General features: G+C 34.7%; 1 protein-coding gene across 4 annotated transcripts in view; it reads right to left on the reverse strand.

Moving 5' to 3' along the window:
- Positions 1-18,844, reverse strand: part of PHTF2 (putative homeodomain transcription factor 2) — a 125,414-nt gene that overhangs the window by 43,633 nt on the left and 62,937 nt on the right. For all 4 annotated transcript variants that reach the window (XM_059934085.1, XM_059934087.1, XM_059934086.1 and 1 more), the window contains 3 exons: positions 9,387-9,443; positions 3,329-3,398; positions 2,600-2,758 (listed from right to left, as the gene is read on the reverse strand). In XM_059934085.1, the coding sequence (XP_059790068.1) occupies positions 2,600-2,758; positions 3,329-3,398; positions 9,387-9,443 (286 nt within the window). The remainder of the gene's footprint in view (positions 1-2,599; positions 2,759-3,328; positions 3,399-9,386; positions 9,444-18,844) is intronic.

Below are 18,844 nucleotides of genomic sequence, written 5' to 3' on the forward strand. Positions count from 1 at the left end.
CTATACCCTACTCAACATGCAAGGAGATGGAAGCACAGGGGTTTCTAAAAGCACTAGCAGACTGCTGAGGGTCATCAGGGTCATATCACGGCTTTGTCACTGGCTACGTAACTTGGAACAGATTAAGTCACTTCTTATTTTTAATATTTATTTATTTAGGCCGCACCTGGTCTTAGTTGTGGCACACGGGATCTTTGTTGCGGCATGCAGGATCTTTAGTTGCGGCATGCGGGATTTTTAGTTGCAGCACGCAGGCTCTTTTTTTGTCGTTGTTGTTGTGGCATGCAGGCTCTTAGTTGCGGCATGCGGGATCTAGTTCCCTGACCAGGGTTCGAACCCAGGCCCCCTGCATTGGGAGTGCAGAGTCGTAACCACTGGACCACCAGGGAAGTCCCTAAGTCACTTTTTAAACTCAGATTTACTAGGAGAGTGTTCAGTGTTCAATCCTTATAAACATTAATAATGTTAAACTTCGGTTTGGAACTGAAAATACCTCTTTTTCATGCCTGATCTAAGCTGTGTTCCCTAACCGTAACCCTATTTAATTTAGGCAAGCCAGTAAGTGAATTTCAGCCACAATATGTGAACTAGTTACACTGCAAACTTGTTTGCCTTCAAATACTAGAAAGCAACAATATCAAAAAAGCACAATGCACAGTGGTTACAATGAATGGTACTGATTAATTATCACTCTAATAAGCAATTGCAATTTCTGACCACTTTAGAAGAAAGTGTTCTCCTCTAGGTAAACTAGAGAGCCTTAGAAGATAACTACAAGTTCACTCCCTCTTATGTATATAAGATATACACTGGTTTAAAAAAAACAACTTTACCTAAATAGAAGTCTTTCATTTTTATTGTATTTTCATTTACTTAAAAGATATTATCTTTTACTTAGTGTTTGTTGATAAAACATATTTAAATAATCATTCAGGATTATGACTGTTTTTTAAAAAAATAAAAGACATTAAAGAGACTGAAAGGGTACCACCAAACTAAAATCGTTGCTTTGTTAGAGTGATGGAATGTGAGCGGCCTCTTCTTTTAGGCTGCAAGCTCTCAGGAGCGCTGGGCATTTTGCGCTGCGGGCTGCTGTGATGGGAGGCAGCGTCCCAGAGGTGTGACGCATGTGGCTCGAGGTCAGACTGCCTGGGCTCGACCTGGACTCTGCTACCCTTGGTGACTGTGTGGCTTTGGGCTCTTGGGTCCTTCAGGTCCTGCGTCTATAAGCTAGGCATAATAATAGTACCCATTCTTCACTGGGTTGTTGTTAAGTATTAAATGAGTGTCTGTGAAACGCACTTAGAACAGTAAATGGCACGTAGAATTCCAACACAGAATGAGGACAGTCTCAGAACACAAAGGTGAAGAGGAAAAACAAAAACACGGCTGAGAAAGGAAAAATGAACTTCAAGGCTGCATAAAAAAAAGACTGGTGTGCAGTCAGAATGGCCATCATCAAAAAATCTACAAACAATAAATGCTGGAGAGGGTGTGCAGAAAAGGGAACCCTCTTGCACTGTTGGTGGGAATGTAAATTGATATAGCCACTAAAGAGAACAGTATGGAGGTTCCTTAAAAAACTAAAAATAGAACTACCATATGACCCAGCAATCCCACTGCTGGGCATATACCCTGAGAAAACCATAATTCAAAAAGAGTCATGTACCACAATGTTCACTGTAGCTTTATTTACAATTGCCAGGACATGAAAGCAACCTAAGTATCCATCGACAGATGAATGGATAAAGAAGATATGGCATATATATACAATGGAATATTACTCAGCCATAAAATTGAGTTATTTGTAGTGAGGTGGATGGACCTAGAGTCTGTCATACAGAGTGAAGTTAAGTCCGAAAGAGAAAAACAAATACCGTATGCTAACACATATATATGGAATCTAAAAAAAAAAATAAAAGGTCATGAAGAACCTAGGGGCAGGACGGGAATAAAGACAGACCTACTAGAGAATGGACTTGAGGACACGGGGAGGGGGAAGGGGAAGCTGGGACGAAGTGAGCGAGTGGCATGGACATATATACACTACCAAATGTAAAATAGATAGCTAGTGGGAAGCAGCCACATAGCATAGGGAGATCAGCTCAGTGCTCTGTGACCACCTAGAGGGGTGGGATAGGGAGCGGGGGAGGGAAGGAGACGCAAGAGGGAAGAGATATGGGGATATATGTATATGTATAGCTGATTCACTTTGTTATAAAGCAGAAACTAACACACCATTGTAAAGCAATTATACTCCAATAAAGATGTTTAAAAAAAAAAAAAAAAGACTGGTGTGTATGTATATGTCGGGCTGCATTTGGAAGAGACTGTAATTTTTAAAAATCCTCTCAATTTGTATTTTTCTTTAGCCATCCACAGATTCAAATTTTCATAAAATTATTTTAGAAAATAACTGCTTTGTTTTCTCCATTTTTAATACCAAACTAGTTGTGTCTTATTAAATGAAATATCACAATAAATGTTTATTTTCATACTCAGTAGTAGTTTGCATATGTTAGAAATAAAAAAGCCTTAGTAATCCTAAGAACAAAATATGCTGAAAGTTAAAAGCAAAATGCATTTCTATCAATTATACCTTGAAGAAGATAAAGGACTAGAAGCCAGAAAAAGATGACTTTTGATGTTACTTGTAACCACCACCGGAAGAAAAAGGGAAAAAATACAACTCGAACAATTCCCTTTCTAGTCAGAGAAGTCCATGGACTTTCAGGTTTTGCCTTAGCAAATGCAGACCCTGAGAAAAGTAACAAAATGACAGAGAACATTTATGACTCTTTAATTTCCTTAAAGAAAAAATTTCAACATTTGAAGAACAATAAAACATGAAATTTTATTTTGTACTATGAGTGGGAAACGTCCAATTTTGGGTAGGAGACGCTTTTAAAAACATTATTCATGTTATCATATTAACTCAGGTACTTTGAAAAAAAAACTATTTTTAACTGAGTAACAGCAAAATTTCTCCCACATATTTTATAAATACAAGACAATGTTCAAATGTCAGTTCCAGTTAGGAATTAGAAATACCACTTTAATTTTTATAACAAGCCTTATAGTTTGCTAGGCAAATACGAGCTGCTTTTCCTTTACACTTGTTAGTTCTTGGAATGATTCTTAGTGGGAGAAAAGACTAGTCAGTGATATTTAAATGCTTCCATCCTCTCTTTTTTTTATACTATTTCTGACTTCATTTAGACTCACATTGCTTCTATTTCTACAAACATATATATCTAACCCATTTTGAATTCTGTTTCTTCAAGGTCAATTTCTAACTTCATTAAACATTTGTTTATTCAAGACTCACCTCTTACAAGATCGACATCTATGAGATCTGGTTTCACATGTGCTGTTTTCTTTGGTTTATTCCTTAACCCCTGTAATATATTAAAAGTAGTACCGATAAGAGAGTAGATCTTTAAAGTCCTCATCACAAGGAAAAAAAAAACCGTAACTATGTATGGGGACAATTATTTAAACTAGACTTACTGTGGGGATCATTTCTCAATACATAAAATATCAAATTATTATGGTTTACACCTGAAACTAATATGTCAATTATAACTCAATAAAAAAGTAGTAATGAAATTCATTATACATACATATATTTTTAAAACCCAGAATCAACGCTTAAAAATTTCAATTAAGAAGGAAAACTTTAAGTAATATAATGGACAAAAACTAACACGTTATATATTTGTTACAAATGGAACACAACTGTAGTATTGTAATAAATTTTATTACCTTCCCAAAGGGTAAATTTAGGCACATATGCAACACGTCAGGCCTACTTATTACTAAAAGCATCATTCTAAAACAAAGACTATTGCTACCAATCAATTTGGATTACAGCCTGAGATGGTCCAGGAGACTGTGGTGACCCCAGTGTTGCACAGGAAAGTGTTGAAGCTGGCTAGGAGAGCAGTGGCCCTGAAGGGCCCTTAAGGTGTGATGCTGGGGGCATTCCTGCAGAAAGCAATGGATCACAGAGCTGAGAACAGACAGGGATGCAGACTTCTTAGCAGATGTCAGCATGTAGGGGTGAGACCCAGAGAGGATGATGCACATCTCATGGTTGCCACTATCTTCACATGCCAACCACTAACCAGACCACAATGCAACCTTATCACCTCATAACTTAGATGCCATGCCCAGTAGGAGGAGGAGGGAGAAGGCAGAAATCATGAATTGAATTAGTTTCAACTTGGAATTATTGAACACCTTTAAGATTAAGTTTCTGCCATCAGTGTACAGAGTTAGAGTAGGGGTAGAGATCAAAATCAATGAAAAAACTATCAAAAAACAAATTACACTTTATAACTTAAGACTAGGATGTTAAGAATTGGAGGAGCTTAGGCTAAACTCCTTGGAATCCAAGTGCTGAGCGATGACACAGTGTTGCAATGATTTGCTTATTGTTCATTCAATCAACCAAGTAACTGGGCAGTAAATCCTTTGTTTAGCCCTAATCCAAGTAACAATGACCCCTTAAATTAAAAATTTGATCAAGTACTGCTTTTATCTAAAACAAAGAATAAGACAGCATTTGAGCTCAGAATTAACTAAGATGTTTAAACCAAAAATGTACCCTAAAATCAAGATGCAATTAACCTCTGAACTCCTTCAAATAGTCTGTCCATGTGAAGTTGCAAACTACCCATAGATACAAAAACAAAAGAGAAAGAAGGGTGAGGGTTGAAGACATAGCCATGATAATCTTATATACAGTCAATCCTCATATTCATAGATTCCATATTTGCAAATTCACCTATTCACTAAAATTTATTGGTCCCTAAAATCAATACCCGCTGTGATTTTGCAGTCATTTGTAGACATGCAGAGAGTGAGAGTGGCAAAAAATTTGAGTCACTCAATGTTCACCTTCCCAGCTGAGGTCAAACAAGGCAACACTCTGCCTTCTTGTTTCAGCTCTCGTTTAAGTTCCTTTTCACAGTCTATTTAACGTCAAATCTTTTGCATTTTTTGTGTTTTGTCGGTAATTTTGTGGTTTAAAATGGTTCCCTAGATAGTGTTGACATGCGGTCCAGTGTTCCTACGTACAAGAAGGCTGTGACGTGCCTCACTGAGAAAATGTGTTAGGTAAGCTCTGTTCAGGCATGAGCTGTTGGCCATGAGTTCAGTGTTAATGGATCAACAACATATATTAAATAAGGTGTCATAAAACAAGGTTATGTATTGATCAGTTGACGAAAGTGTTGTGACTAGGGACTCGCAGGAACTTAACTCTGTATTTCTCCTAAGAGCAACAGTCAATATTCACTAATTCAGTGTTCATGGCGACTTGAAAGAACATAACTAATGCAAATAATAAGAAACAACTCTATCTGTACTTCATTTCCCATTTTAATGTCATGACAGAGTGGCTGATAGACTACAAATCATTCCCAATATTTTACAAATTGGAAAGGCAATATTAATAATACATATATTTAAACAAAAATTCATTAATCAAGCACTATTCAAATTTGGCATCAAGTTTATTATGATATTTTACCTTTATTAGTGCCAACAAATTTGAAAACAGTAACATTTTAATTTACTTCTGTCTTTTATATATTATTTTTCTAGCACTTTGAAAATAAACTTACTGCCAATGTTTATAACAAATCTGAAGCTTAATTTACTGCTGTATACCTAAAATTTTCATCAAGATTGTTTTAAGAACTTAAAGCCCTTATAAAAGGAATAGTAAATTGTTTTGATTTATGCAATTATGTTGTTTTTCAACATGCTCATTCTACTTGACCTTTTTAATATGTGGTTCATTTCCTATTTTATATTTTATTAAAACATTTATTTTGAGCTACATTGTAAAGTCATAGCATAATTGCCAATTTTGACAAAACTTCCCCCTCAAGGTAGCCTATCAGAATATGTAAAAGGTTTAAAGAAAGATAAAGAAAAATTTCACTGACAAATCTTCTAACATTAGTGACTTTATTCACAAAAATAAAAGATATTAGTACCGAGGTGTCAGCCTTCATAAAATGTGATTTTATTTAAGTAGATATTTTAAGTTGGACAATTTTTAAATTGGTTTAAACTACGTTCACACAAAACAGCATAGCTTTCAGTACTAAATATAATTATGAACCTTCAAGAAGTTTAAGTGAGTGAACAAACAAAAAAGGAAAACTAACTTAGTTTCAGAAAAAGATTTTTTAAACTACTGGTTTAACTAGAAAGTAGAAATTATCAAGTACTATGAATACAATTAATCTCCAAGAATCCAAATAATATAGTCTTTATTGCATATACACTTACACTCCTGTAGTACATTCCTAAAGGGCAATGACACAAATAGTATGAAGTTTTGAATTTTTAAAAATATCTAAGCACACAGATAATGTTGAGCCAAAAAGCTTACAAGTTCTGTTTAAGTTTAGAAAGTACTTCTGGTCAACGATCCAGACTTCACATGCATGGAGCTATTATAATACGGAGACTCTATCAAAGGACATAACCATCAGTTTCACTTTCCGGAAATCCTGTTTAGTTTCCCCCATCCCTTTTTTCCTTTACAATGACTTTAAATAACATAGTTTGTTTTGTTGAAGCTTTACAACTCTAGTACCTACTAAAACACGGGGAAAGTCCACATTTACTTTTAAATTTGGGTCAAGGTGATCAGAAAACTGCAGTTTTCAGTTATAGTTTCTAAAACGTTTAAGAAAAAATCACTTGCAACTCACAAAAGACTTTACACTTTAGCAATATCAACTAGGGTCTTTAATATAAAAAAAAATTCCAAGAAATATATTTTCATGGTTTTCTTTGATTTCTTTAGTTGTTGCTCACTGCTTTGACAGATAATAAAAGAATCGATTACCTAAAAGGACAAACTCAATACGTTTGTTAGTGTTCTCTAAGCAACAGGTACAGTGTTTTTGTTCTTTTAAATCAAATATTAACATTAATACACCACAGTTACACACTTCCCTACCTTCCTTAGAATAAATACAAAATTATTTTACACTATAAATAATTTGCTTCCACTAGAATGTTACGCTTGTCAACAAATTAACCTTTTTAATTCAAAATAACAAAAGTAAGTTTTTATACTGTTTTTAATTCTTCAATTACTATTACAAAGTACTATCTTTAAAGGAAGGACAAATTTCAGAAACAAGTTATAAGTCTTAGCTATATATATATATATTTATATTTATATTTATATTTTGGGGAGGGGGTTAAATTTCAAAACACATCCAAATGTGCCAACTGGTAACACAATCTCTCAAGGTACTTAACATTCCCTGTCCAACAAGTTGAAGACTGTCAAAGAAAATAAAAGATTTCAAGGCATCTTACTAGACCTCTCTGCTGCTCTTTATTTGTTTAACTATTCCAGCTCTTCGTGATAGTCTCAGACCGTTGTCTCATGGATCTCTCACTTGCCTTTCCTCCTTCACTTACATCTCTTTTTTTTAACCTATCCATTAAATGTTGTTTCCCAGTGTTCTGTTCTCAGCCTTTTTCTCTCATCATTCAGTGTAAATCCACTCACTCCTATAGCTGTATCTGTATAATGTGTATAATACATAAAACACCCATATATATATGGGTAGATGAAATACATAATTACAAATGAGATAAATTCAATTAAGAGAGGGATGTATAGTTCTCTATCGGGATGCAAAGTGGGGAAGCAGCCCTGGGGAGGTTAGGAAAGATTTCACAGAGGAAGTGACTCATGAACTGAGTTTGACAGACATTAGAGAGAATGAAGAAAACATTCCAGACAGAATGTTTTATACACACACACACTCACACACTTTACATATTGAGGACTCCCCAGTCTCTCTCCCAAGTATCACCTGGATATTTCTAAAACAGAATTCTGTATCTGCTCCTCTTCTAATATTTCCCACCATACTTAGTGCTGCCTTAGTGAAGTTGTTAAAATAGAAATTTAATCAGGTAACTTTTTCTGCTTAAAATCCTTCAGTGTCTCTCCCATTGTTCCCCAGATTATGCCTAGACTCCTGAGTAAAGCAGTTAAGCCCCTTCAAGATCTGACTTCCATTTCCTTTCATGTTTTACTCCTAATCACTCTAATCGCCCTCCTCCATCCAACCTATTAGCCATCAAGTCCCTTGAGGATTCTAAGTCAGTCATGCTCCTTCCTTCCTTCATGTATATTTTCATATGCTCTTCATTCTGTCTGGAATGTTTTCCTCATTCTCTCTCATGTCTGTCAAACTCAGCTCATGAGTCACTTCCTCTGTGAAATCTTTCCTAACCTCCCCAGGGCTGCTTCCCCACTTTGCATCCCAAGAGAGAACTACACATCCCTCTCTTAATTGAATTGATCTCATTTGTAATTATGTATCTCATCTACAAAATTATAATCTATTTTATCTTTTTGTCCCCATGATTTAATCTTATATTTAAGACATAGTAGGTGCTCACTGCAACTTTGTTAACTGTATTAATTCTTCATGAAAATAGTTCAAAGATTAAAATTAACAAATGGCAAAGAATCTTCCTCTTCATTCTAGATGATTAAGTTGTCTAAACACTGAAATTTTTAAGTAACTATAGACATTGGTTTTCAATCTAATATAAACCTTTCTGCACAAAATATAAACTGTCAAGCAACCAAAGTAACATTCTCTGGGCCAATATTAAGTTTAGCTCGTGCAGAAACACACTGATTAGTATCATCTATGCAAATGAAAAATATAAATCTTATTACTGAAAAGGTGTGATTGCTGAGAAACAGAACAAATTTAGTTAAAAAATAGTTTCCATGTTAGCAAGGTAGCCTAAGAGAATGTCTTATCAGCGTTAAATGATTACATGTTCATGAAGAAACTATGAACTACAAAAACATTTCAATTAATGCTTTACTTTCCTAAATTCTTTCAAAAAATGACCAACTTTTCAGCAACTCTATTTGCGTTCAAGTCATTCTGTTAGTAGCACCAAAAAGCAGATCTCAATTAAGCAGAGCAGCGTTTGCACAGGATCACTCAGGCGGGAAAAATCCTGAAACACTTACCAGTTTAATAAACTGTACAGAGCAATGACAGCATCAAAAGGGAGGAAAAGCAAACTAGAAGTATAAGGTGACAAGTGAAAGGGAAAAAGAGCTGACATAAAATAATCATTAGAAATTAAATTTTAAAAGAACAGAAAGATGCTGAAGAGCAAAAAAAGAAAAATCATCAGAGGTAAAGACACATGAATATGCCCTCATAATAGAGTTTACCTCTTTATTTAAAAGTTTGGATAGCATAAGTAATACTAATTTGTACCTTTAAAGGTCGACAGAGAGATATTAAATAAACTGTGGTTAATAATCAATTTATAGAATATACAAAATGAAATAAACTTGTTACCTTGATTTCTCTTTGTTCAACAGATTTTTCCCATATTTGTTGATCATATGCTCCAATCTATGAAAATAAATTAAAAATAATACTACATTAAATGATCATTGTTGGAACCCATCCAACAGGTATAACTTCATTGAATTACAAGCAACTTAATGTTTATTCAGCACAGATTAGATCCAGCGCTGTCTCAGACTTCTGTGATCAATACTGTACGGCAGTGGTTCTCAAAGTATGCTTGCAGGACTAGCAGTTTTAGCATCGTCTTGAAACTTGATAGAAATGGCAACTCTCTGGTTTCAGCCCAGAATTACTCAATCAGAAATAGGGATGTGATACTCAACAATGTTTGTAAAAAACCCTCTAGATTATTCTGATACACTACTAAAGTTTAAAAGCCTAGGGCAGTGACCCTAGGGAATTTTTATTTTGAATAAACATAATTGCTACAGCCCTGGTACATTCAAGAAAAAACTCCCAAGTGATTAATTCTTTATGGAGTTATTTTTAAAGAAAAAAATATCAATATTCTACAGAAGTAAAAATTCATAAGCAGGTAGACCACAATTACCAACTAGATTAAGGTTTAAATTGAAAAATACAGTCAGGAAAGCAATTGAAGACACAGGGAAAGCATCAAGAAGTAGAATTCCTTGTACCTTCTGTGCCGATTACTCTTAGATGCTGGGAAGGTCTCTGAACTATACCTTCACCTGGGCAGGATGAACAAACCATTCTTACTGTTCCTAACCAAGTTCTTCTCTGTTACCTCCTATTGTCTCCAGTTTCCACTTTATTTCCTATATCCAATAGGATACTGAAGTGGGTCAACAGCCTATAGTTTAAACTGAGAGTCTTCATTATTACCATTAATTGAAAATTAGAATCCTGAGACATTCAAATTACTTCAGATAATTACAATTTAGACACTGGAGACAGAGACCAGAGATAGGCAAAGATATGAGTAAGTTCCGGAAAATATTTTCTGACTCACAAAACCTTTCTACCCAAAAGTCCTCTTAGCTACATGTTATTTTTAAAATCTCATTTCAAGAAATGAGAAATTGAGAATATGAGAAGGGTTTAAAGATAGATATAAAGGAGCTAAAAAGTGATTTATTAAATCATTTTTTAAAGGTGTGACTTGTTATAAAGACTTTTTAAGGATGTACATGTGTTTGTACATTTTCTAGCAGAGAGAAAGCAACACCCAGATACCCAGTGTGGATCTGGGGATGTTCCATAACAGCCCGTCATTTCTATTATCTCTCCTACACATTACCTTATTCATTCTAATTTCTCTGGTCCTTTAAATACTGTTCTTTTTCATCACATTCCTGTGACTCCTTTCTTATTTTAAAAATCACTTTATGATATAATAATACCCTGCAAATTAAAATCTTATAATACCTAGACCAAGCCACATAGACTGAACAAGTGACTTATACTTAACCAAAGCTGCCATCAGTCTCTATAAAGCACGATTAATAAGTCCTAGGTAAGCAATAACCAAATGGTTAGACCTAATGGCAGAGCTGACCTGCGGTGACTAACTGCCCCTCAATTATCTTCCTTAAAATCAGAAAAGAAGTATGGGAACATAGATTCCACAGGAGTAATTCTGCTCTAACTTGATAATTCAGAATGACTGGGCTTGATTCAATTAAAAGTTATTTTTTAAATGTGTAACGATTTCAATGCACTGCATACTCTTCAGTGAAACAATAATCAAAACTAATAAAGAATAGGTACCAATATGTTTAATAATTATTTTGGCAGTATTTTGTTTTCATATACAAAACAACTACACTAGGTTCTCTTTTAAAAGAACTGTGTTTTTTTTTTTTTTAATTAATTAATTAATTTATTGGTCACGCTGTACAGCATGTGGGATCCTAGTTCCCCGACCAGGGATTGAACCTGTGCCCACTGCAATGGAAGCGTGGAGTCTTAACCACTGGCCCACCAGGAAAGTCCAAGAACTGTGTTTTTATTTCAAGATGACTCAAGAATATGGACATGGAAATATATATCCCACAGTCCTAAAGTCAGGGAAAATAAAATAATGCATGTGCAATAGACCAAGTCAGAAAAGCATGCCAGTACAACCACAGCATGGTACTGAATAGCTCCAGGTTTTTAAAAAGGTATAGAAAGTCTAATAAACCTTGCAGTGAAGCAGTGACTAAAAGTGGAAAAGTTTTTTGAAGGCTGAGGTTCTTGCAAACAGCAGAATGGTGATGGGGAATATTCCTATAAAAAGGATATAAAAAGGAAAATGATGGCTTGTTTTACTGGCTAATCAACTTTTCTTCAAAGATTTGATGTGTGAGAGGAAGGACAACTTTTACTGTAATAGAATACCTTGTGGGATCTTAATTTTGTTTTTAACCAGATAAGTGTCATTTTCAATTACAAGCAATTAAATGTCTCAAAAAGTGAAAACATCAGTTCTCCTTTGCAGCAGACTTTTTTTGTTTTTAAAATACTACCAGAATGGACCCTTTAGTTACATATGCAAATTGACTACTTTACTGAAGAAAACTGTGAGGGTGCCTTTAAAGCTAAACACAGGTGCTTCAGGAGGTGTTCAGGGTTCTGCTTAGTGATGCATATGCCATTAACAAACTAGCCTCACATATGAATTCAGACTGAATTGTCTCTGAAAACTGCTTCTTGGGATATGTGTGTAGTACCTCAGAGGCATCATGAAATCAGAGTGGTGGCAGGATACTAGGAGGGACAGGGAAGGAATTCAGAAGGGAAGGCTCCTTTCTGACCTAAAGCCTCACTTTCCTTAACTCTGAAAGCTAGCAAGATAGAAGATTAGAACATCTGCAGCTGGGGTCAAGCTTTTCCCTTGAAAGAAACATAATCTTATGGTCAATCATAATTGAGCAAGAAAAGAAGTGAAACAGACTGAAGAGGAGAAGAACCATCTTTTCAAGGCTTAGGGTCATGGATCAAGAATAATTTGCAGGCAGTGTTAAAAAAAAAAATTAAAAAACAAACAACTTGACAAGTTTTCCAAAGGTTCTATACTATTTCGGACACACACATACTTGGCAGACTTGACTAAATCACCTAAACTTGATAGCTGTTTCTTTTTTGTATTTCTTCTACAAAAAAATTAAATAACAAGGCCAAGTTCAAATATAGTTCTCTGTGAAAAATCAGGAAGAAAATAACTACATTATTTTTCTAATGTCATACAAAAGATTAAAGGAAGCTCAGTAGTAACATTTGTCTAACAGAAGAGGAATTTTAATCAGATAATATGTTCTTTAATTGGGAAAAAATATTATGTAACATTTTGGCCACTTTCAAATTTCAGCTACCTCCTAACTGCTCTTTCCTGACCCACAAAATGCCTCCACTGTTTGGGTGTTTAGAAACGTGCCTAACATTCTATGGGAACAAAAGGATATACATGCAAACAATGTTTTGTTGGTAGACAGAAATACCTAGGTAGTTAATGTATGAGTAGTTCTATGAATTTTCAACCATATTCTTCACGTGATAATGCGTTACAAGGAGGGAAAAACATTGTTTCTACTGTATTATAAGAGAGGACTCTGAAATCCTGATTTACATTTGATGTGCAGCGAACTGTTTTGTACATGTTAAGAAAGTAAAGTTCATTTTCTGGTGCCTGGTTACGGTAAGCAAAGTTTATCAATGCTCTGGTTATTACTCTCACAGATGCCCTGAACACCTTAAGCCTCAGGCGTACTCTTACCCAACCAGAGCTGATCTACAGTCAGCTTTTCTCACCTGGTCCCAGAAGACCAAACACTGCCCTCTACAGATTCATCCTGTATCTTCAACAACAGGTCTGGCAATCCTATATGGATCACTTACACTACTCCCTATAATGACAGCAAGGATAATTCTGAATTTTCTTTTCACAGGCTTTAATTCCTAATTACTCTGAACATAACACTTCAATTACTTCCACTTCTAAGATCGAAGCCATAAGATGCAAATGTTAAAATTGGTTTAAAAAAAAATACAAACAGAAAATATCTGAGGGACCAGTGTCCTGAAAGTGGTAAAAAAAAAAAAAATTTTTTTAAGAAAAAGATGAGAAAAGAAATTGAGATACTATAAGTTAGTAATATCAAGTGGATTAAAATTGAACTAAATAGATGCTTTCTGACCTACTTATAAAAGGCAAGTGGCTGTAGCTAATATGCTACAGTAAGTATGTATGTAAATATATATAGCAGACATTTTAGAAGGATACATGAAAGCCATTAATAGTGAGGACAGCTCTTTTACTTTCTGCTTTATATTCACTGATCCTATATCACTTTTTCTCCCTACAATGGATAAATACTATTTTTATAAAGCAGGATTCTAACCCAGGTCTGATGAACTGCAAAGTAATTTGAATTAGTTATCTAAGAAATTAACATGTTTCTGTCAATGAATACTAACTTTACAAGGAATTATCTACCTCCACCTATCATCATTCTTATTTTTTATCTTTCTATATACTGAGACAAACAAAATGGGGAAGGGGAAAAAGAGGGGCGGGACAAGGAGAGGGGAATGAGGGAGGGGCAGTCAGGGATGGAGGGATAGAGAGGGATGAGAGAAGGAGAGAACTGGGAGGTAGAGAAAAAGATTGTCTTTGTCTAGGAGTCTGCCGGAGTCAGCTGACTTTTAAGGAAAAAAAAATTGTAACGAAAATGAAGGTATCAGGAATACAAATATTAAAACCCAGGTAATTAGATGGTGAAGTGCGAAAGATGTATCACTTATGATCCTAGAAAAGAAGTATCTTTGAAAAACAATTTAAAAAGCTACTCTTGGGTGATCTGATTACTACTTAGGTCATCACATTCAGAAGAGCAGTGGTTCAGATGTCAAGAGGCTAAAGAGAAGGTGTCGCTTCAAAAAGGTAGTTACCAATAGTTAATTAGATTAAGTGCTTAGATAAGAGATTTAGAGTTCACGAATAAATATAAGCAGGGCAAATGGAGGCCCAGATTTGCACGCATATTTTAAACACTTAGTTCTTTAACTAATGAATAGACATGCCATAATACTATATGTTAAAGCCCTAATTTGTCCTTCTATTTCCATGCTCAGTTCCATTTTTTGGAATCTCATTCCAGAAACTCTGAAAAGCAGGCTATTAATTCTCACAAACACCAAACTGAATTTAAAAAGGTAACACAGAGCCCAAATCCACTCCTAGCTTGTCCCCACTCCACAAACATCAAAGGCCAATCATGCGCCAGGACAAAAGGAGACTACCTCTGTCAGCAAAAGTGTGTCTGTTAAAAGCATAAGAATACCCTCAAGGCAAAAGGTTAAAGAATCTCTTGAGACAATTTCGAAAGAAAGAAAAGAAGGGAGGGAGGAAGGAAGGAAGGAGGAAAAAGAAAGAAAAGAAAAAGAAAGAGAAGAAAAGAAAAAGTAAAAGAAAGATAACCGTCCCCTTGGTGATCCTTTCTATCCCTAAATTGATAGTAAATATATTACCTTTTCTGTGACTGTTTTTTGTACATGCATCATCAACCTTTTTAAGACCCTAATAAGCAAAGGTAATGTTGCTTTTATACCTATGATGGTCCCACATTTTAATAGTGATTTAATACCAGTACAACCCAGGATAATTAACTTTTATCTTTGAGTCTTTTTATAAAAATAAAAGTTGTGAATCAGAAAATACCCTTTGTTATATTTAGTGTGTTGGTTTCTTAATCCTTTGTTTTCTCCACTGGCTTAGTTGAACAGCTCTTAATGTTTGCTGACAGAAGTGGAAAAGACCCTAGACTGCGCAAGAGAACTGGATAGTCTTATGGTCTTGGGCAAGTTTCTTGACCTCTGAGATTCTGTAAAATGGGGATAACAGAACATACTTCACAGAACTGGAATATAAAATGATAGTGTCTGGTATACAGTCAGTGCTCTGTAAATGTTAGTTCTTTCCTTTCTTGGCAAATCTCAACCGCTCCAGGCCTCAATTACCTCATTTCTAAATTGATGAAGTTAACTATATTTAAATTAATTTATGACAACATTTATACTCACTAATGATGAGTTGGATGGCTATAGATAATTTCTTTATGTACCAGTATGGGGAGAGAAAAGATTCAGTGCTACTATGGAAAAAAGTAGAACCAAAAGTGTAGCTAGAAATATCTGGGCAGAAGGTACCAAGAAGAAAGCAAAAACAACGGTGTAAGGATAAGTGTCCTTTTCTTAATTAAAAACCAATATAATAGGTTTTTAGAATTACTTACAGTTTATTAATGAAACCAGAGCTGTCAACACCCAAAATCTCATTTGCCCGGACAACTAAACTATATGGTTTTTCACTCCCACAATGATCTATCTACAAGCATGATAAGAAACAGAGACTGAGGGGTTGAGCAAACTAACAAAATTAAAGTTACTGAACAAAATAGTAGATCTGAGAATACTGATCACCAATGAAACATATCTATAATCCAAAAAATTATGTTGTCATGGTGGACATGCTGAAATTATATGGGACTTCTGTTCATATTACTAAAACATACTGAAGAAACAATTAGGGCCATTTAAAATCATTAGGATTACTGATTAATTTTCAGACAAATCTCTTCCCAGAATTAGAAACTAATTCTTCTGACTTTTTAAAACTTTTTAAAATTTATTTTTATAATCATTTTTTAATTGAAGTATGGTTAATTTCCAATGTTGTGTTAGTTTCAGGTATACAGAAAAGTGATTCAGTTTTTTTATTTATATATATACACACACACACACACACACACACACATATATATTCTTTTTAAGATTCTTTTCCATTATAAGTTATTACAAGATATTGAATATAGTTCCCTGTGCTATACAGTAGGTCCTTGCTGTGTGTCTACTTTATATAGAGTGTGTATATGTTAATCCCAACCTCCTAATTTATCCCGCCCCCCCCTTTCCCCTTTGGTAACCATTTATTTTCTATGTCAGTGAGTCTATTTCTGTTTTATAAATAAGTTCATTTGTATCGTTTTAGATTCCACATATAAGTGATATCATATGATATTTGTCTCTGTCTGACTTCATTTAATATGATAATCTCTAGGTCCATCCATGTTGCTGCAAATGGCATTATTTCATTCTTTTTTTTTATGGCTGAGTAATATATCCCATTGTGTAAATATACACCACATCTTCTTTATCCATTCATCTGTCGATGTACATTGAGGTTGACTTTTTTTTTTTTTTTTGAGGTTGACTTTTTTAAACTTTTAATTTCAAAGTAAAGCTCTCAACACTTTGAATATCAAATAGGTTTTCATTGTTTTTTGCTCATAACTACTGCCTCTCAAACAAATTTGGCTGTTGAATGCCTAGGAGGACTATCTGAGTCCTTGTGACTGCTCCTATGTAAAGCCTTGTTTCTAACCTACTATGTATCTTGAATAGCTCTCCTATCCTATTCTCTTGCTTTTACACAATTCCTATTTTAATCAACATATTGTCCAATGTTTCTGATTCTCCATTACACACGCGCACACACACACACACACACACACAAACATTCCTATAATAGTCAGACACTCAGGTAACTTTAATGATGAGGATCAAGTAAGGAAGTTGAATCATTTAATTACACAATATAAACTATGAATGATGATGATGTCAGACAAAAAGGTATGGTCTGAAGACATGGCAAAAGCTAGTAACTCTTTTGAATGTATAACAACTACCAAATTATTTTACCAAATCTTTAGCTCTTCTGAATCCGTCTTTTCTTAGAACTCTAAAAAACATATGAGAAGCCAAACCACAGAAGCCTTCTAATCCAATAATTAAAATATTGCCCTATAATTCTAGTTACTGGGGGAAGGGAAGGACCTAAAATGGGTAAGTATTCAAAGTTAAGATACGGTTTCTCCCACTATCCGAAATTAGAGCATTCCTGTGAAACTGTTCGTAGGCCAAAATGGCGTAAAGTGAAGCATCAGTTACCTTAAGACACATCTTGCTAACAGATGCACAAAATAAATCGAGATAAATCACAGATGCTCAAAGACCTAGTTCAAAGCTATGGCAGCTGGGATGCTTCATGTAGTTCCTAGGGAAGGAGCTTGGCGGTGCCACTCTTGCTGCTTGGGGTGCACGCTGCCGCTTGAACAGCTCACTCACTGCAAAACAAACGCTGAAGGCTATTTTCACTTTCACCTTTTTTCATAAAAGCAAAAATCCTCTTTGGATTTTTTTCTGGTAGCAAAAACAGGTACCAACGTAGGCTTTTCATAAAAGCAAAGTGGTGTGAAACAAATTTTCAAAAAGCCGGGGATACCTGTACCCTAACTGGGGAAAGAAGTGTAAGTCATGGAAAAAAATATGAATAATTATAAGCAAAGAGGTTTCTTTGCAATCTCTTTGCTTCAACTGTCATTTATTTCTTCTGCTATCAATTATTAGCAGAATCATATCATAACCAAAAGTATTACTACAGAAAAGCAAAGCTGCTTAAGTAGAAGGCAAATTAAAAAAAAAAAAAAACTTTTTAAAGATTAAGATCTTTTTGGGTGGAGAATATAATTTTTAAAGGAAGAAAACAGTTTTCTGGAATTCAATCCATTTTAAAATACTACATATCTAGCTGGCCTCTGGCATCTGGATCAAAACATCAAAGTTTGAAAACACATCCTCATCTACAGATACTAAAATCTTGTTAATTAGCAAAGATTCCATTCATTAAAAGTAATAACGGCTAAGGCCATTTAATCTCTTCCCACAGATTGTGTCAGGCTATGCATCATCTAAAACCACACTCTTCCCTGCATTAACCCTAAGAATAGTGTTTTACAGGCCACATACATATAATCAAATCATGAATCATGACCAAGTTCCTATTGCCTAAGGAAAGCCAGTTAATGATATAGTAAAACACTGATTCAAGTTTAGAAAAAAAGAAGAGTATTCTTTAATTCAACAAAGAGAGATGATCATGGTAGAATCTGCTTCTAAGAAATTATAAATCCAAAGAAAAAATATTCAGTTACTTATAATTCAAAGCAGAATGAAGTAAGGACTATTGCACTATACATCAGCAAGAGTTGGTGTGAAAATGAGCAGTATTTGTGAGGTAAAATGTACAAGAATAGGAAACTTACTGGATATGGGGACATGGGAAAGAGATAAAGATGACCATTTCTGGCTTAAGTACCTGGAGCTTCATGGGGATCATTAACCATGACATGGAATAAAAAAACAGGTTTGAGAAAAGCTGTTGGAGCTCTAAGACAGCTAGGAATTATGTCTGAGTTCAGAGAGTTGGGAAGGTAAAAAATTTGGAACTCAGCAGCATAAACTAGGTGTTTTGATATTATGTGGTCAATTTGATAATCTAGGGAAAGAGAATAACTTAATGAGATAAGAACAAAATGTTAAGAAGGATAAATATTCAACTGGAGGGGAGAAGTATCAAAGTCAGGTAAGGAGACTTAGAAAAA

The sequence above is a fragment of the Balaenoptera ricei genome, chromosome 9 (assembly GCF_028023285.1).
Source record: "Balaenoptera ricei isolate mBalRic1 chromosome 9, mBalRic1.hap2, whole genome shotgun sequence".
Lineage (NCBI taxonomy): Eukaryota > Metazoa > Chordata > Mammalia > Artiodactyla > Balaenopteridae > Balaenoptera > Balaenoptera ricei.